The sequence below is a fragment of the Schistocerca cancellata genome, chromosome 5 (assembly GCF_023864275.1).
Source record: "Schistocerca cancellata isolate TAMUIC-IGC-003103 chromosome 5, iqSchCanc2.1, whole genome shotgun sequence".
Taxonomy (NCBI): domain Eukaryota; kingdom Metazoa; phylum Arthropoda; class Insecta; order Orthoptera; family Acrididae; genus Schistocerca; species Schistocerca cancellata.
Window position 1 is genome coordinate 665,548,061 of NC_064630.1, and position 21,249 is coordinate 665,569,309.

The window sequence follows — 21,249 nt, forward strand, 5'->3', positions numbered from 1 at the left end:
GCAGCAATCGCCGACATAGTGTAACTGAGGCGGAATAAGGGGAACCAGCCCGCTTTCGCCGAGGCAGATGGAAAACCGCCTAAAAACCATTCACAGACTGGTTGGTTCACCGGATCTCGACACAAGTCCGCCGGGCGGATTCGTGCCGGGGAGCAGGCGCTACTTTCCGCCCGGAAAGCCGTGCGTCAGTCCCCACGGCCAACCGGGGGGGCTATTTGACCCTTACACCAATACAGTAAAACCGTCATCCACCGGAGACCCCATACCCAAACTCCCACAAAAGACAGGGCCGGCAGTCAGTAGTTTATTCCTGACGACGATAGCAGAGACGGCCATTGAAAGCTCAAGAATTTTATTCGAATTGACGCGACTTGAATACCGAGAAGGTTTCATTCATACATAGCACCGCGAAAGACTCCGAGGATGTATATCTATACCTAAATGTAGAATATAGGCAGCCCAGATTCATCATCCGTACCTGGGGCATACGATGTATATTGAATCATTTATCTTAAAGAAAATGAAATATTTTTCGCGCCAGTTTTACATTTCTAGGGGAAGAAAAGTCATCACGAAGGAGTTATGCAAACTCGTCACAGGCTGGCGTTCATATAGTTATCGATGGAAAATGCAAAATTGTGAACTTTGGCCGTCGATGGATGAATGTTTGACGCTGCAGTGCAGTTTCACCTCACAGCTGGCAAGGATAGTGAACGGAGAACTTGACGACATCAGGGCATAAAGTCTTTGCAAATTTCATTCCATGTCTCAGTTAGACAGTAACTACGCCTCACAGAAAGCTGCATGGACAAGCGCAGACGTCAGCATCTGAGATTGGACAGTTAGTTGGGATCAAAGAAGACGATTAGAGTAACTAACGAGTTGCTCGACATTTTATAGGAGTGATGACGTTATTCGACAGTGTTTGCAGGAATGCGTGAACTGTAGCCGAACGTAGCGTCAGGGACGAAGCAATCGACCTACAGAGATGACAGAAACTAAGGACAAAGTAATCGTCAGAGAGGAACTCAGAGCGGATTCGTTATTATCATAGATCCAACGTGCAACGGGTTCTTCAGGGACCACACGCGCCATTAATAGGTGGCTGACAGAAAGAGAACTGAGCTCATGGCGACCCTTGCAACGAATACCAAATGGTTCAAATGGCTCTGAGCACTATGGGACTTAACATCTATGGTCATCAGTCCCCTAGAACTTAGAACTACTTAAACCTAACTAACCTAAGGACATCACATAACACCCAGTCATCACGCGGCAGAGAATATCCCTGACCCCGCCGGGAATCGAATCCGGGAACAAGGGCGTGGGAAGCGAGAACGCTACCGCATGACCACGAGCTGCGGACGCAACGAATACCATTAACTCTACACCAAGAATCCCGTTTTCAATGGTATCGAGCACATTTGGCCGCGACCGCTGGAACCGCGCGACCGCTACGGTCGCAGGTTCGAATCCTGCCTCAGGCATGGATGTGTGTGATGTCCTTAGGTTAGTTAGGTTTAGGTAGTTCTAAGTTCTAGGGGAGTGATGACCTGAGAAGTTAAGTCCCATAGTGCTCAGAGCCATTTGAACCATTTTTGAACTGAGGCCCGACGACCAGCAAAGACGTGTCTGGAGGCTCTCGAGATGGCAGTGGGATACCAACCTGGCTGTCGTCCACCCGTACAGCCTGAAAGCCGGGAGTGATGGTCTGGGGTGCCCCTTCATTCCATAGGAGGACCACTTCGGTTGTCATCCGCAGCACCCTTAGAGCACGGTGGTGAGACGACGATACTGTACGTCCCATTTTGCTGCCATTCATCACAAGCCATCCTGGCCTTACATTTTGGTAAGATAATGCACGCCCGCACACGGCGTGGGCTTCTGCTGCTTGTATTTGCCAAACTCTACCCTTGACAGCAAGGTCCAGGATATGTCCCAACTGAGAACGTTTGGAGCATTATAGGCATGGCCCTCGAACCAGCTCACCAATTGGACAACTCTTATCAGTCAATGAGAAGTCGAATGATTGTTTGCATATGAAATGTAGATGGATCAACTCGCTACTGACTTGCTAAAATTGGGAAGCCGTTTCTCTTAAGAGGGGTAGGACGTCAAACGGGCCGACTTGGAGCAGGAGAGGCACCACAGGACATTTTAATTTCCACTGTCTATAGTTTTACAAGTAAATTCATAAAACTTTGTCAGCATGACAGGGAAGGATTCAGGATTCACACTCGTAGCAGCGGAAGTTCAAATACATGACAAAATAAATTTTTTTTAGATATGAAATTTGATCATTTTTTCACTTACTGTTGGCTGCATTTGTTGCTCTAGGTATACTTTTCTTCATAAGTAAGAGAGACTGTTCGATGAATTTTGCACAGCATACAAATTATACTTATAGGTGTCTGAAACTCTAGAATCTATTTAACTGATGAACAGATGAGCTGTTACGTTTTAAACTTTATGTTCAGAAAAAAATCAAATTTTGTAGATAATTGCCTCAATTTTTACCACAGTTTTTAATAGATTTGGAAAATTCTAGAGTTTCATACACCTGTAAGTATTATTTGTATGCTGTGCAAAAGTCATCAAAGAATCTCTCTTACTTGTGAAGAAAAATGCACCTATAGCAACAAATGCAGCCAACAGTAAGTGAAAAAATGACCAAATTTCATATCTAAAAGAAATTAATTTTGTTATGTTGTTGCACTTCCACTGCTATGAGCGTGAATCCTGAATCCTTCCTGGTCATGCTGACAAAGTTTTATGAATTTATTTGTAAAAGTATAGACAGTAGAAAATAAAATGTCCTGTGGTGGCTCTCCTGCTCCAAGTCGGCCCGTTTGACGTCCTACCCCCCTTAAATAAATCATCCATTTTCTCTGCAATTGTCCTAATTTCCTTACATATATATTATTAATTTCCGTCTATTCGGGTTACCCTATTGGGATTATTCCTTCGTGGTGCGTCGTTTTTTTTTTTGTCTGAAAGTGTATTTTGTCTTGCGTGTATAACAGGAATTACTTCTGCGGTCGACCTGTAAGCGTTCTCACCCCTTATGATTCGTGATAGGATGAGGACGAACGCGTGAAAGGACAGTTACAGCATCGAAAGAGCTGAGTCGTGTAGCGCACAGTGGCAAGAGATTACGGAAGACGTGTGAATGACCGCATTTTCGGCATTTCTTTCCTCATACTCGTAGTCGTTGTAGTGGAAAGCTCCTATCGTAAACATCAGCAGACGGAGCGTGCCGCCGACAGCTCAAGGCTCGCCGGGAGATTATAAAATGCTCCGCACGGGAGTCGCCGTTGCTGCTCAAACAGCCACGGCACAGCCGCCAGGTAGCTCTGCACTTGCACCAGGGACGTCGACCGGCTGAGGAGACGCAGCCGCCGAAATCAACAGTCCTGCTGCACTGCTGTCACCGCCGCCCTGTCAACATTTCCTTTCAAAATCAGGCACCGAGGTAAGGACCATTTTGCAAGGCAGCCCGTGGTCAAGTAACCTGTAACACAAATGGTATTACAAGCAAGGCATCCGCAGGTGGTGAAGGTTGCGATGAATGAAAAGGCCGCTGCTACCCCGTAAACTTGTTTTAAATTACCATACGACCTCGTTACGGACGCATATTCAGCTGTAACTTACATACACTCCGGGAAATGGAAAAAAGAACACATCGACACCGGTGTGTCAGACCCACCATACTTGCTCCGGACACTTCGAGAGGGCTGTACAAGCAATGATCACACGCACGGCACAGCGGACACACCAGGAACCGCGGTGTTGGCCGTCGAATGGCGCTAGCTGCGCAGCATTTGTGCACCGCCGCCGTCAGTGTCAGCCAGTTTGCCGTGGCATACGGAGCTCCATCACAGACTTTAACACTGGTAGCATGCCGCGACAGCGTGGACGTGAACCGTATGTGCAGTTGACGGAGTTTGAGCGAGGGCTTATAGTGGGCATGCGGGAGGCCGGGTGGACGTACCGCCGAATTGCTCAACACGTGGGGCGTGAGGTCTCCACAGTACATCGATGTTGTCGCCAGTGGTCGGCGGAAGGTGCACGTGCCCGTCGACTTGGGACCGGACCGCAGCGACGCACGGATGCACGCCAAGACCGTAGGATCCTACGCAGTGCCGTAGGGGACCGCACCGCCACTTCCCAGCAAATTAGGGACACTGTTGCTCCTGGGGTATCGGCGAGGACCATTCGCAACCGTCTCCATGAAGCTGTGCTACGGTCCCGCACACCGTTAGGCCGTCTTCCGCTCACGCCCCAACATCGTGCAGCCCGCCTCCAGTGGTGTCGCGACAGGCGTGAATGGAGGGACGAATGGAGACGTGTCGTCTTCAGCGATGAGAGTCGCTTCTGCCTTGGTGCCAATGATGGTCGTATGCATCATGGTGTGGGGAGCGATCTCCTACACTGGCCGTACACCACTGGTGATCGTCGAGGGGACACTGAATAGTGCACGGTACATCCAAACCGTCATCGAACCCATGGTTCTACCATTCCTAGACCGGCAAGGGAACTTGCTGTTCCAACAGGACAATGCACGTCCGCATGTATCCCGTGCCACCCAACGTGCTCTAGAAGGTGTAAGTCAACTACCCTGGCCAGCAAGATCTCCGGATCTGTCCCCCATTGAGCATGTTTGGGACTGGATGAAGCATCGTCTCACGCGGTCTGCACGTCCAGCACGAACGCTGGTCCAACTGAGGCGCCAGGTGGAAATGGCATGGCAAGCCGTTCCACAGGACTACATCCAGCATCTCTACGATCGTCTCCATGGGAGAATAGAAGCCTGCATTGTTGCGAAACGTGGATATACACTGTACTAGTGCCGACATTGTGCATGCTCTGTTGCCTGTGTCTATGTGCCTGTGGTTCTGTCAGTGTGATCATGTGATGTATCTGACCGCAGGAATGTGTCAATAAAGTTTCCCCTTCCTGGACCCGAACCGCTTAATAACCCTGGATTCGGTGTGAAGTGGACTGCGGTAGTCGTCGTGGGGTTGTGGACCACTGCGGCTGCGGCGGGGACGGAGCCTCTCCGTCGTTTCTAGGTCCCCGGTAAACATACAATGCAATACAATACAAAGGTAAAATTGTTCTATTGTAGAATGACATCACTGCAGTGACATCATCGGCGAACAGGTTGAAGGTGTGGCGGTGGCACTTCAAGTTCAAACTAGCGCTGACACAGTTTTCCGCTTATATAGCCGCGATTGTGGCCTCTGACACCAATGAGAGAGGGACGAAACGACCCGTGCGCGGGAAGTGAATGGGCACCTCATGACAGATAAAGCACGCCGCGGGACCGAGGCCTACGAGAAAGACAGGCCTCGGCGCGTACAATGAATTCCAGGAGTGTATTTAAGGATTGAAATATCATTATAAACCGTACTGCAATTTTTGTACGGTTGTAGTTGATTATTTGAAGACTTAAACACCCAGAAATTGTTCCATTAATCCATCATAAGGTGAACCCAAGTCCTTAGTTAAGGCGTTTCCATTCTGAGAATACTGTCTTTATCTAAACAATAAATAAATAAATAAAACTGGACGAACGAAATCTAGCTCAGAAATTGAGAATGAGCTTAATGCAATATCGTCTAAGATTGTTGCCGGGTACATAGAATCGATATCATGCCCATTCACTGCGTGTGCCAGTGTCTGTAAGAAAATGGAACTGTACTGTAACCTAAAACCAACTTTGAAAAATGTATCTAATAGTATAGTTAACGGTGGACATTGTGCAAGACAGTAGTTCCAATTGCCTAGGGAAGAAGGAAATGAGGAAACTGAATGTACGAATTCTGACTGATTCATTTTAAGATCTGTTGATGGTAAATTGTTTCAACAAAGGGAACTGATTGTGCAGGCGGACAAAAGTAAAACAGCAGTAGTAATTTCAGAATCTGATGGCATAAGTAAAACACCAAAATATTTCGAACTGAATAACATATCAAAATGTGGAAAGGATTTTACAGCAAAAAGTTTTCATTACATCTAAATTTTTTCCTAGCAAATTTTTACAGTGTGTTAAATACGCATATGAGTGCATCTACATTACGTTGAAGAGTAAACCTCCACAAATCCTACCCGTTACGCCGAATAGTGATCGCAATTTGGGGAGGTGGGCTATGAGACTGAAAGGTCACTTGCCGGCTATTTGGATAATCATTTCAGGCATCCACTTAATTTAACATTAAAATGGGAACCAACTTATTATAAACTGACAGGATTTATCTGCTGCAACTGGGACACGTGTGATGACAATGATGGTAAAAACAATACTCCATTATAGCAACACATCAGGTTAAAAAACTTATTGCCGAGAATCTACACACTTTCTGCCATTGACCATCAATGAAGGTAAAGGAAGTATTGGTCTTATTAAAGATCGTCCTAACTTCTCATTATTTTCCATTTGAAAACGAATTTTGTTCGCTAGGGGAATGTTTGGTCATTGATCCACTACACGCCTTTATCTTGGCTAACCTTTTCGTGATATATTTTGAACGAGACCTCACGCAAAATTTCCTCAGCATGCTGGTAGGTTACTTCTATCGAACACATATATACGGATGATGTGTTAAGTTTCTGTTGCACTTGAAAGGTCAACATCAAAATGTAGAGTTTACCTTACAGCAACAGAGGATAGCACTTCACTATTTTTGGACCTCTTACTGACTTTAAAGAAATGAAATCAGTTTTGACAGTTACAGAAAGTCTACAACGACAGACTTGGTTATTCACAATGATTCATGCCACTTATTTATGTATGAACCAGCTGCACTTCGTGCTGTGCTGAATCGTATGAAATCCCCCTTTCAAAATAGGCCCAAAGTAAAGAATACACACTCATATACTATGCTGATTATCAAAATGGGTATAAAGTAGAATTTACAACCAGTAAAGTCCATTCGAACAGGCTTCGGAAAACTCAATTGTACCGACCTACCGCCGTGTCGTCTTTAGCCTGAATGTGGACATCGAAGGACACGTGGTCATCATATCGCTCTCCCGACAGTTGTCACTTCCCGCGATTGGAGCCACTACTACTTAATCAAGTAGCTCCTCAACTGGCATCACAAGGGCTGAGTGCAAACTTTATGGCAACCGCACTGGGCAGACCCGGTCACTCATCCATCCAGCTTCCAGTGCTGTCTGACAGCACATAACTTCGCTGATCTGACGAGAACTAATGTTACCAGTGTAGCAAGGCCGTTCGCTGTTATCAATAAGGGTACTTTGGGGATGCTATAACACTTCAACAAGCTAATCAGACAAAGGAAGTGGTATTTTTTAGTAGACTATTAGATACTTGTAGGAATAAATACATCCGGTTAACGTGTGCTGAAAAACAAAATAAATGAATAAATGAATTAATAAATCCGCAGTATTCTTGGCGTAATATAGCAGTTCAAACGATCGATGTAAGTCAAACCGGCAAGTTTGTTAAAAATGATTCGCACAGACTTCCAGTTTGCGTTGGGCAGGGGAGCAATGACATGTGCAGTAGGCACCTCATAAAAGAGCCTGTGAGCGAGAGGCAACTAATCTTACAGTTCACTCCCTTCTGCTCCACGCTGGTCCTTGAACTGGCTATGGTTTCAGAGTTTCATTTACAGCTCCACTCCTGAATGGTAAAATTCAAGAAACGAAGTGATGCAGAAATCGCATCCACGTTAAAATTAGGAAACAGAATAGAAAATCCTACCATTGATGTTGTTTTAAATGAATAAAACGAAACGTGTATATTATTGAAATCACATATTTCAACAGATGCATGCATAGACCAATATTGATAAATTATTGATACGGCAGTTGCCGATACTACGTATGTACACAGATGGAAAATTTGACTGACAACACTTGGAAATTGGAAATTTGTGGTAAGGACTATGGGACCAAACTGCTGAAGTCATCGGTCCCTAGGCTTACCCGTTACTTAATCTAACTTAAAATAAATTACACTAAGGACAACACATACACACCCGTGCCCGAGGGAGGACTCGTACCTCCAACGAGGTGGCATCATTTCGGAAGTGTCGATTAATTTAATTTATTTACGTCGCTTGAACCTGTTCAGGTCAGTCACAGTTATAATTCACACGTAGCTGCAATCATGAAAATGTTTTTAGAACAGCGCATACTGTACTATCCTGTCCAGATCAGGTCACTCTACACGCAGTCTCATTCCTGCAGCGTGCGTTCTTGCAGCTGCGGACAATGGATATAACTTACAAGGGTTCTGCTTGGCCTAAGCACACACGATACAAGCAAGAAGTGTGGTTCACGGGTGTGCACACCACACAATAATAAGAAAATCGACCATGTCCTTACAGAATAAGAACCTAAACCTCCACCCCTCCCTCTCCCCGCACCCATCGACCGCCACCCCCCGCTCCCCCGCACACATCCATCCCCCACCCACGCACAACCCCAACCCCTGCATACCAAACTGGCGATCCTCTGATTTCCCAGAATGCGTCTCAATACCTACCTTTCGAAATTCTGTCTTACTATTATATAATCAAATATTCCGGTATCTCCAGGTCTCTTTCACCTGAACTTCTTCCCTTGTTAAACCAAGTATTAGCGATGATTAAATTACGCTCTGTGACAAATTGTAGCAGGCAGCTTACTCTTTCATTCCTTTCCCAGAATCCAAATTCACTTGTAACTATCCCTTATCTTTCTTTTCCTGCTACCGAATTCAGGCATACCATCGCAATTAAATTTTCGTCTCCGTTAACAACACGAATAATTTCTTTGATCTCCTCATACATTTCTTCAGTCTCTTCATCATTTCCGGAGCTACTTAGCATGTAAACATGTACTGCGGTGTGGTTCAAATGGCACTGAGCACTATGGGACTTTACATCTGAGGTCATCAGTCCCCTAGAACTTAGAACTATTTAAACCTAACTAACCTAAGGACATCACACACATCCATGCCCGATGAAGGATTCGAACCTGTGACCGCAGCGGTCGCGCGGTTCCAGACTGAAGCACGTAGAACCGCTCGGCCAGTCCGGCCGGCTACGGTGTGGTGTATTGGCTACTCTAGTACGTTCAATATATTGCTCACAGTAGTTTACCCGCATTCTTATTTTATTATTCATTATCAAACCTTCGTCTGCATTAGCCCTATTTCATTTTGTATTTATAATCCTGTATTCATTCAACCAGACGTCAGAAGTCCTGTTCCTCCTGCCACCAGAATTTACTAATTCCAGCTACATCTAACTTTAACCTACCCACTTCCCTTTTTAAATCTTCTAACCTCGTGCACGATATCGTAACTTTTATCTTCGTAGGAAAACATACAGTATACGGAAGTATACTTCTTGTAGCTGGGATTCACAGTCATACAAAACTTTTTGAAGGACATCATGTTTACGCCAGTGACTGTTATACGTTTTTATTACACTATTGCAATTTCGGCCTTAGGCCATTATCAAGTAGCCGTAATATCTGCACTTCATAATGGCCTAAGGCCGAAATTGTAATAAAAACTGAAACAGTCACTGGCGTTCAAAAATGTATGGAAATGATTCCGTGACACCTTTCAGAGTGACAACTTTAGTTCCTTTCATCATGAATGCCACGACTACCACACGACGTTCCTTTTACTCACACCAGGCTCTGGTCCAGGGTTCGGTCCTGATCCTGCAAAAGGACGAATACGTAGTTAGTTGCAGTCGTCCCGTCCTCACACCTCCCTATCACAGATTTAACTTGCTGTCACTCAGAATTTTAATTTGGCACAGACAATTATGATTTTGATAATATCTACAATAACATATACAATAAGTTTTCACATAATGGTAGTGGTTAGCTTGGCCTGCTAGTGATTAGACTATCGATTTAGCATTGGGACGGTAGGGAGCTAGTATCTGACAGTGGTAAGGTGCTGAGCATTAAGAAAATAATCCTTTCAACCTATTTATTTATTTCGGAGGCCAAATTTATTATCAATGAGATGAGCAATACTTATCTGACGCAGATGCCATGTTCAATGCAAACAGTTATGAATCATTAATCTCAAGGAAACAGCCCAAATAAAAAACTGGACTTACTCTGTCTATAATGGCAGAAAGAATTTCTTCTTTTAAAACAAACCAAACCAGCTCCTTGAGCTCTATAAACACTGGAAATTCGGCCCAGGCATAGTTACTGGGTCCAACAATAGTTTGGGCTAGTTTGAAATAAATATTACAAACACCACAAAGTGCATAAACCTTAAACATTAAAAAAATAAGACTTCCGAGGTAAAAGAGTAAACAACTTCTATACAGGCTTTAAAATAAGAAAGTGTGCATTAGCCAATCGACAAGCATAAGAAATTATTCACTAGAGAAAATCCAAAGAAGATACAGGCATGAAACACATGTGTTAACCAATGAATGATAACTGGCTTAAGCTCAGCCCCTGGTCGGAAGGGTTTCTCTATTCATTTCATATTGTAGAACATACACACAAAAATGCATTAAATTTACATAACATGTAAATGGAAAATAGCACGCGGGCCTCCAGCCACGCCAGGGAAAGTGAGGGTAGACAAATGAGTCCGTTTGATCCGCCAATACGTGCTGTTAACAGAGTAGAATTTATATAACAAATTACTGCGCACAGTGGACACTTTAGTATTAAATGACGATTAAAAACATTAAAGATCCCTAAATTCGGAGAGGACGCGCACCAGCAGTGCAGGTGAAGGTATATCTTTCTAGATCAAAGTTACATGACAGGGGAAAAAATTATAATGTTCTCTCGATCTTCCATCTGCGTCAAATGGATTAATCCATGAATTTTCGGCCGGGTGCTTTTCGGCGATTGACAGCTGGTGTCTGTCTTTTGGTTGCTGCTGCCACCATCACACGGCGCCCCTGCCTTCTGTGACGTCACTAGCGATCGCTGCAATGACACATAAGGTAAAGTTTTCTTTGCGCGCCCGATTCAGTCTTCCGATGGCCGGGACCCAAGCCGAGTTTAGCTACCGGCCGCCGTCTTTATTGAGGGTGTTCTCCGTGTTCTCACGAACTTTTGTCTCGATCGCTACATTTAGAACGATATCCCAAAAAAATGGTGTGTAGAACACGAGAGATGTTTCCGCCTTCGGTACGTTGAGAAATCAGCGAGACGATCGAGATAAACATCTCAATAAAGACGACTGCATCCTGTTAAGAATGGCCTGGGGACCTGTCATAGGAAGGCTAAAGTGGGCGCGCAACAAAAACATTACCATATACGCGCTTTAGCGAGCAATGGCGACGTTACAGAAGGCAGTGCGTCTGTGTACGGGCTGTAGCAAGAATCAAAAGAAAGTCACCATTTGACACTGGCTGAAGAGCACTCGGACGAAAACTTCTGGATTTTAAACCATTTGACTCCGCTGGAAGCTCGAGACAATTTTATCCCTCCATATCCCCACGTATTCGCAGAAAAAAAGAAACCTAAACCTAAACGACAAATCCTTCTAGATCAGGATTAACAGACGATAATTTAAAATAATTTATGGATAATGTGAAGGTACTAAACACAGAAAATACACATCGATAGTGTAGGTGAAAGCAATTCTTTCTAGGCCATGTACTTCCAAACAGAGCTAAGTAAAATGGAAGCCCTCTTACAAACGCATAAATATTTCGGGCTCGTTCTTATTACTGGAGTGCTGATCCACATTAAGGACTCCAACCAAAACAACGGCCAGTATCATAAGATGAATAAGAGTGAGAATATCAGACACAAGAACAAAGGTTTTCATGTATTGCCCCAGACACTTAACCACACACAAGAACTGCTCACTGTTATTCCTGCGCCATGCCTAGGAGTATTAAGGACGGTGTTTGTTTATAGCCACTTCCACCAGTTAAGTCAGCAGGAAATAGGTCTAGTCCAACTCTAGATTATGGCCCGCTAGGGCGCATGCAGTCTTCAATCACTGGTTTGATGTGGTCCGTCACACATTCCTCTCCTTGTGCTGCGCCTGCGACAACCTCTTCATCTCAGAGTGGCACAGGCATTCTCCGTCCTCAATTATTTTCTAGATGTATTCCAATCCATGTGTTCCTCTACAGTTTTACCCTCTATATCTCCCTCTAGTACCATGGAAGTTATTCCCTATTGCCCTAATAGATGTCCTATAATACTGTCCCTTCTTCTTGTTAGTGTTTCCCATATATTTCTTTCCTCTCCGATTCTGCTCAGAACCTCGTCATTCTTTACTTTATCAGTCCACATAACTTTCAACATAAATCTGTAGCGCTGCATATCAAATTCCTCGATTCTCTTCTGTTCGGGTTTTCCCACATTCCGTGTTTCAGTACTACACAATGCAGTACTCAAATTGTATATTCTCAGGAATTTCTTCCTCAAATTAAGACCCTATGTCTGATGCAAGTAGACTTCTTTTGGCCAGGAATGTCCCTTTTGTCAGTGCTAGTTTGCTTTGGGTGTTCTCCTTGCTCCGTCCATCACGAGTTATTTTGCTGCCTACGTAGCAGAACTCCGTAAACTGGCTACTTCGTCACCAGTATCCCGATGTTAAGTTTCTCGCTGTTCTGATTTCTGCTGCTTGTTATTACTTTCGTCACCCTTCGTTTTCTCAGACGAGATCCTGTACCCATTAACTTCTTCATTCCATTCAACAGATCCCGAAGTTCGTCTTCACTTTGACTCACGATAGCAATGTCATCAGTGACTCTTATTATTGATATCCTTTCATCTTGAATTTTGATTTCACTTTTGAATCTTTCTTTTTATTTTCACCACTGCTTCTTCTATGTACAGATTGAACAGTAGGGCGAAAGGCTATCTCCCTGTCTTACACCCTTCTTAATCCGAACACTTAGTTTTTGGTGTTCCATTCCTATTATTATTCCCTCTAGACTAATGTACATGTAATAATGTTCAAATGTTCAAATGTGTGTGAAATCTTATGAGACTTTACTGCTGAGGTCATCACTCTCTAAGCTTACACACTACTTAACCTAAATTATCCTAAGGACAAACACACACACCCCTGCCCGAGGAAGGACTCGAACCTCCACCGGGGCCAACAACGCAGTCCATGACTGTAACGCCTAGACCGCTTGGCTAATCACGCGCGGCTACATGTTATACATTACTCGTCTCTCCCTACCACTTTCCGCAATTTTTCTCAGAATTTCGAATACTTTGCACCATTTTACATCGCCGAAATCTTTTCCCAGGTCGACAAATCCTATGATCGGGCCTTGATTTTTCTTTAGTCCTGCTTCTGTTATCAACCGTAACATAAGAACTGCCTCACTTGTTCCTTTACCTTTCCTAAAGCCAAACTGATCATCATCTACACTCCTGGAAATGGAAAAAAGAACACATTGACACCGGTGTGTCAGACCCACCATACTTGCTCCGGACACTGCGAGAGGGCTGTACAAGCAATGATCACACGCACGGCACAGCGGACACACCAGGAACCGCGGTGTTGGCCGTCGAATGGCGCTAGCTGCGCAGCATTTGTGCACCGCCGCCGTCAGTGTCAGCCAGTTTGCCGTGGCATACGGAGCTCCATCGCGGTCTTTAACACTGGTAGCATGCCGCGACAGCGTGGACGTGAACCGTATGTGCAGTTGACGGACTTTGAGCGAGGGCGTATAGTGGGCATGCGGGAGGCCGGGTGGACGTACCGCCGAATTGCTCAACACGTGGGGCGTGAGGTCTCCACAGTACATCGATGTTGTCGCCAGTGGTCGGCGGAAGGTGCACGTGCCCGTCGATCTGGGACCGGACCGCAGCGACGCACGGATGCACGCCAAGACCGTAGGATCCTACGCAGTGCCGTAGGGGACCGCACCGCCACTTCCCAGCAAATTAGGGACACTGTTGCTCCTGGGGTATCGGCGAGGACCATTCGCAACCGTCTCCATGAAGCTGTGCTACGGTCCCGCACACCGTTAGGCCGTCTTCCGCTCACGCCCCAACAACGTGCAGCCCGCCTCCAGTGGTGTCGCGACAGGCGTGAATGGAGGGACGAATGGAGACGTGTCGTCTTCAGCGATGAGAGTCGCTTCTGTGCCAATGATGGTCGTATGCGTGTTTGGCGCCGTGCAGGTGAGCGCCACAATCAGGACTGCATACGACCGAGGCACACAGGGCCAACACCCGGCATCATGGTGTGGGGAGCGATCTCCTACAGTGGCCGTACACCACTGGTGATCGTCGAGGGGACACTGAATAGTGCACGGTACATCCAAACCATCATGGAACCCATGGTTCTACCATTCCTAGACCGGCAAGGGAACTTGCTGTTCCAACAGGACAATGCACGTCCGCATGTATCCCGTGCCACCCAACGTGCTCTAGAAGGTGTAAGTCAACTACCCTGGCCAGCAAGATCTCCGGATCTGTCCCCCATTGAGCATGTTTGGGACTGGATGAAGCGTCGTCTCACGCTGTCTGCACGTCCAGCACGAACGCTGGTCCAACGGAGGCGCCAGGTGGAAATGGCATGGCAAGCCGTTCCACAGGACTACATCCAGCATCTCTACGATCGTCTCCATGGGAGAATAGCAGCGTGCATTGCTGCGAAAGGTGGATATACACTGTACTAGTGCCGACATTGTGCATGCTCTGTTGCCTGTGTCTATGTGCCTGTGGTTCTGTCAGTGTGATCATGTGATGTATCTGACCCCAGGAATGTGTCAATAAAGTTTCCCTTTCCTGGGACAATGAATTCACGGTGTTCTTATTTCAATTTCCAGGAGTGTATATCATTATTGTCAGCATCATGGATGCATGAACTGTTAAGCTGATTGTACGGTAATTTTCGCACTTGTTGTTGCTGCCTTCGGATTTGTGTAAAAGACGTTTCCCGGAAAACTGATGATATATAGCCAGTCTCATACACTCTACAAGCCAACGTGAATAATCGTTTTTTTGCCACTTTACTCAACGAGTTTAGAAATTCTGATGCAATGTTATCTGTCCCTTCTGTCCTATTTGTTTTTAAGTCTTCCAAAGTTCTTTAAAATTCCATTTCTAATATTGGATCTCCTATCTCTTCTATATAAACTCCTATTTCCTTTTCCATCACATCAGACAGGCGTTCTCCCTCAGAGAAGCCTTCAATGTGCTATATTCACCTATCCGCTCTCTCCTCTGCTTTTAGCAATGGAATTTTCATTGCATTCTTAATGTTAACACTCTTGTTTTGACTTTTCTACATGCTGAGTCAGTCCTTCCAACAATCATTTCTTTTTCGATTTCTACACATTTTTAATACAGCCATTTCGTCTTAGTTTCCCTGCACTTCCTATTTGTTACACATCATTTTTACTCGTACATCCAGCAACTGAAGTATTTGTGTGTTATCCATTGTTTCTTCGCTGTTAACGTTTTTATACCTACGGTTTTCATTCCAGTTTCTGTGATTGGCCTTTTTAGAGATATCCATCCCTGTTCAGCTAAACTGCCTGCTGAGATATTTGTTATCGCACTATCTAACCGTAGAGAACTTCAAGCGTATCTCTTCATTCCTTAGTTCTCCCGTCTCTCACTACTTCGCACGCGAGTTGCGTATACGCATAAAACCTGCTCGAGGCGCCATGGAAATGGTAACTAGGTAACTAAACACAAAGACGTTCCGGAAGAAAAGGTATCGATATGAATGTGGGCATTACTCAATCATAATACCTAGGGAATTGCATTCCAGATTAATAGCATCTGAAAAGCTTTCATACAGAAATTCAGAAATTCCAGCGTCATGATATTAATTTTTAGAACTATAAACTCTCATAATTTCGATAAAATCACAATTTACACAATATAAAACCGAAGTGTGCACTCAGCATTACCAGTATTCCACAAAGTACTACGCGAGCATTAAAATGACAGGAATGCTCATTCTCTCACTCGTTTTCGCCTGTATCTAGAAAATTAGTCTTTGCGTAATTTTTTCTCTCATGAAATGCTGTTTCCCTTTCTGACCTTCCCTTTCAAATTTCCGATGGTTTATCGATTCTAGCTGAAGTCTCATGAACCGTGTCGAATACATTGTTGACAGTACGCATGGCCAGCCTGTGAATGAGCCCATCTGGATGGAACGTTCAGTGGCCCGGCCGAAAGCACAACTATGTTGCCTGGTGCAGCTAAAATGCATCTACTGTACACCGATATCAAGTTACTCCAGATATGCTGTTTGCTACAGTAGTCTGGTCTGGTTGTGTACAGCAGAATGTTAGTATCCATATTTCTTTTATAATTTTTGCCAAAAAATGTTCAATTAACTGAAAACTAATTTCCATTTTACGTAAGAATAATGTACTTTTTGGGATTTTATTAGTTTGTCTAAAAAAAATCTTACGAAGGCTGATATACATTCGGTACATACAGGTTAAAGCTACTTTTATCTGAAACGCAGTGATAACAGGATGCTAATTTACTTTAACATTCCCTCTTCCATATCCCTCTTCTAAACATGTCCCTCCTCCCCCTACTTCCTCTCGCACTCAGCGTCTTCCACCTCACACCGTCTCCCTCTTCTACCTGCCTTTCACATCCCCTTCCATTTCATCTACTCTCTTCTATCGATCTATGTATCCCTTCTCTGTCCATATTCTCTTCCTCACTGTCTCTATCCATCGCCTCCTCATTCTCTCTGTCAATCTCCTTCACCACCCATCTCCTGTACCCCATATCCTCCTCTTCCTGCTGTCAATCTCCTCTACTCCTTCTCTCCGTCCAGATCTTCATCCCCCTCTTTCCGCCTATCTCCGAACTTCTCCCACTCTCTCTCCAACTCATCCTCCCCTATATCTGTCCAGTTTCTTCTCACTCTGTCAAAATGCTCTTACCCCTCTCTAACTCCTTCCACCCCATATCTTCCTGTTCATCTCCTCTTACTCAGTCTGTCCATCTCATCTTCTCCCTAAGTCCACCTCCTCCTACGGCACCCACGCCCAATGGGTGTTAGGTGGTTTTTATCCCCCCCCCCACTCCCACCCCTACCTGTATTTCTTCCCAAACTGTAATTGTTATGTGCACCAAATTTGTTTCAAATAGATCCAGTGCTTTAGGAGGGGGAGTGGAGCATACGTAAATACGTGTGTCCTCGGAGTCTTTCGCACCGGACGGCCGGGGTGGTTGAGCGGTTCTAGGCGCTATAGTCAGGAACCGCGCGACCGCTACGGTCGCAGGTCCGAATCCTGCCGCGGGCATATGTGTGATGTCCTTAGGTTAGTTAGGTTTAAGTAGCTGTAAGTTCTAGGGGACTGATCTCAGAAGTGAAATCCCATAGTGCTCAGAGCTATTGGAACCATATCTTTCGCACCTGCATGCAGGTCACTCCAAGTTTAAACGCAGCCAAAACCTCTCAGACAAACAGAAGCTAAACGATGTCAAAGTTAGCGTAAGGAGGGCTATGCGTGAAGCGTTCAGTGAATTCGAAAGCAAAATACTAGGTACCGACTTGACAGAAAATCCTAGGAAGTTCTGGTCTTACGTTAAATCAGTAAGTGGCTCGAAACATCATGTCCAGACACTCCGGGATGATGATGGCATTGAAACAGAGGATGACAAGCGTAAAGCTGAAATACTAAACACCTTTTTCCAAAGCTGTTTCACAGAGGAAGACCGCACTGCAGTTCCTTCTCTAAATCCTCGCACCAACGAAAAAATGGCTGACATCGAAATAAGTGTCCAAGGAATAGAAAAGCAACTGGAATCACTCAACAGAGGAAAGTCCACTGGACCTGACGGGATACCAATTCGATTCTACACAGAGTACGCGAAAGAACTTGCCCCCCTTCTAACAGCCGTGTACCGCAAGTCTCTAGAGGAACAGAAGGTTCCAAATGATTGGAAAAGAGCACAGGTAGTCCCAGTCTTCAAGAAGGGTCGTCGAGCAGGTGCGCAAAACTATAGACCTATATCTCTGACGTCGATCTGTTGTAGAATTTTAGAACATGTCTTTTGCTCGAGTATCATGTCGTTTTTGGAAACTCAGAATCTACTATGTAGGAATCAACATGGATTCCGTAAACAGCGATCGTGTGAAACCCAACTCGCTTTATTTGTTCATGAGACCCAGAAAATATTAGATACGGGCTCCCAGGTAGATGCTATTTTTCTTGACTTCCGGAAGGCGTTCGATACAGTTCCGCACTGTCGCCTGATAAACAGAGTAAGAGCCTACGGAATATCAGACCAGCTGTGTGGCTGGATTGAAGAGTTTTTAGCAAACAGAACACAGCATGTTGTTATCAACGGAGAGACGTCTACAGACGTTAAAGTAACCTCTGGCGTGCCACAGGGGAGTGTTATGGGACCATTGCTTTTCACAATATATATAAATGACCTAGTAGATAGTGTCGGAAGTTCCATGCGGCTTTTCGCGGATGATGCTGTAGTATACAGAGAAGTTGCAGCATTAGAAAATTGTAGCGAAATGCAGGAAGATCTGCAGCGGATAGGCACTTGGTGCAGGGAGTGGCAACTGACCCTTAATATAGACAAATGTAATGTATTGCGAATACATAGAAAGAAGGATCCTTTATTGTATGATTATATGATAGCGGAACAAACACTGGTAGCAGTTACTTCTGTAAAATATCTGGGGGTATGCGTGCGGAACGATTTGAAGTGGAATGATCATATAAAATTAATTGTTGGTAAGGCGGGTACCAGGTTGAGATTCATTGGGAGAGTCCTTAGAAAATGTAGTCCATCAACAAAGGAGGTGGCTTACAAAACACTCGTTCGACCTATACTTGAGTATTGCTCATCAGTGTGGGATCCGTACCAGATCGGGTTGACGGAGGAGATAGAGAAGATCCAAAGAAGAGCGGCGCGTTTCGTCACAGGGTTCTTTGGGAACCGTGATAGCGTTACGGAGATGTTTAACAAACTCAAGTGGCAGACTCTGCAAGAGAGGCGCTCTGCATCGCGGTGTAGCTTGCTCGCCAGGTTTCGAGAGGGTGCGTTTCTCGATGAGGTATCGAATATATTGCTTCCCCCTACTTATACCTCCCGAGGAGATCACGAATGTAAAATTAGAGAGATTAGAGCGCGCACAGAGGCTTTCAGACAGTCGTTCTTCCCGCGAACCATACGCGACTGGAACAGGAAAGGGAGATAATGACAGTGGCACGTAAAGTGCCCTCCGCCACACACCGTTGGGTGGCTTGCGGAGTATAAATGTAGATGTAGATGTAGATGTAGAACACACACACACACACAAACACACACACATACACATACACACACACACACATACATCCATTTTAAACACATATGTAAGGTGTCCAACCGAAGAGTCGTTATGCGTCTCAGCAGATGTTTCTGATGTCTCGGAAGCTATTTGCAATTTCGTGTTCGTACGGTGTAGCTGATATCAGTGCAAACAAATATTGCTCAACATGTCTTTTCATGCGACCTCCAGTGGGGACGGAAAGCGTCTGTTTGTTTCTCATTATGAAAAAAAAGATTGTTCAGGTTCTTTTATCTCTCTACTCGAAAGAGCTGTCCCAAATGAGTCCTGTACGCCATTCGTTTTACTATTATGTAAGGACGTAAAACGCGAAGAGTATCCAGAACTCCAGCAACGACTGAGCAGGCTGCCACCACGCAGCATCGCTGCTCGTTAGCTGTTGGAGTACTGGATAGTCTTCATGTTTTAATACCCCTGTTAATAACTGTCGGTGAAACGAATATCGCACTACACTTATTTGGAACCGCTCTATCAAATAGGCAATCATACTTACGCTTTTAAAAAAAACGTTTTGTTCCTGACAGGGAGGTAGCCAACGCTTTCGGTCAATGTTGGGAGTCGCGTGGAAGACGTGATGGGCAGTATATGCCTGCGGTGACTCCAGCTACAAAATGCAGACACTCTTAGAAGGGATACTCCTTACATATATAGTCAAAGGCTATTATACATTTGATCAAGGAAATATCATTCGTCTAATGTTAGGTCTACGATACTAATTTAGGTGTACGATACTAAATAATAAAATAAGTTACCGTAATTATACAATTATTTACGGCACATAATGATATCAGTTATTTATTGCTAGTAATATCATATATAATACACTTTATTCAGCTTTCCAGCTGCCAAAAACAAAACTTTTGTATTTTTCAGTTTTTTTGAATTTTAGTTTAAAAACTTTATCTCATATTGTGTTTTTATCAGTGATCTTGTTCAACGTTGCAGGAGACATGTTTAGACACGTATTATATTTAATACTGTTGCTCCAACTATTAACCTCACATTTTTTGCGTGTTTCTTTCATGATGCAATAAGACTTTATCACGAAATAAAACCTTTCCAGGCAAACTAACAGAGAAAGATAACTAACTGAAGATAATATCTGAAATGCTGAAAGGTGTTTAGATATAAGATAAATAAATTATTGTATCTTGATATAGGCCGCTAGTCCCAATTTTTCTTTGCACATGCAGAAGGAAGACTGTATCCAAAAGATGATTATTAAACTCAAATGCAGTAGCTGTGGAAGGTAGCTACTACATTTATCATATACCGCAATTATGTTTGCAGGTATATGCTACAAGATCCAGACGTCTGTGACAGCAATATGACATTCAACGCAACTGTCGATTCAGAGTTGACGCAACACATGCTGTTCGGATGGGTGGACCACCTGTCGTTCGCACTCATGCTGGGCCTTTCCGCAGCCATCGGTGTTTATTTTGGCGTGTTTGGTCGCGCCAAGAACACCGCCCAAGTGGACTACCTGCACGGTGGAAAACGCATGAGGGTATTCCCCGTCGCAGTGTCACAAGTATCTAGGTGAGAGATGTTACTGTGTATGTGAAATTTATCCCATCCTTTTATACCCCGTCTTCCTGTTGGCAACTGCTGTCGTCACCGCTGAAGTCTTCCGGCAACTTCTTCAGTATCGTCTTCGGATCCAGACCAGAAAATTATAGCAGTCAGCTGTGTGACGACGAAGCTGGTTCCTTATTTTCTGTTTACCACTAACCCTTAGATAAGCTTCCATTGTTCATGTTAATGGAACAAAACACGGGTTGTTCAGAAAATGTCGATACAAACTCCTAGGACCTGTAGAGGGAATGAGTAGATAATATGAAACTTCCTGGTACGTTAAAACTGTGGGCCGGACCAGAACTCGAACTCGGGACCTTTGCCCGCCGTGGGCAAGTATTCTGCCGACTGAGCTACCCAAGCACGATTCACGACCCCTCCTCACAGCTTTAGTTCCGCCA

At 44.6% G+C, this 21,249-nt stretch overlaps 1 protein-coding gene across 1 annotated transcript in view; it reads left to right on the forward strand.

The window, feature by feature from the left end:
* The first annotated feature begins 3,437 nt into the window (after positions 1–3,437).
* The window catches only part of LOC126188755 (sodium-coupled monocarboxylate transporter 1-like), a 244,087-nt gene continuing 226,275 nt past the window's right edge, over positions 3,438–21,249 (forward strand). Inside the window, exons 1-2 of the mRNA XM_049930365.1 lie at positions 3,438–3,472; positions 20,561–20,812. Coding sequence (XP_049786322.1) covers positions 20,565–20,812 — 248 coding nt within the window. The 5' untranslated portion in view covers positions 3,438–3,472; positions 20,561–20,564. The remainder of the gene's footprint in view (positions 3,473–20,560; positions 20,813–21,249) is intronic.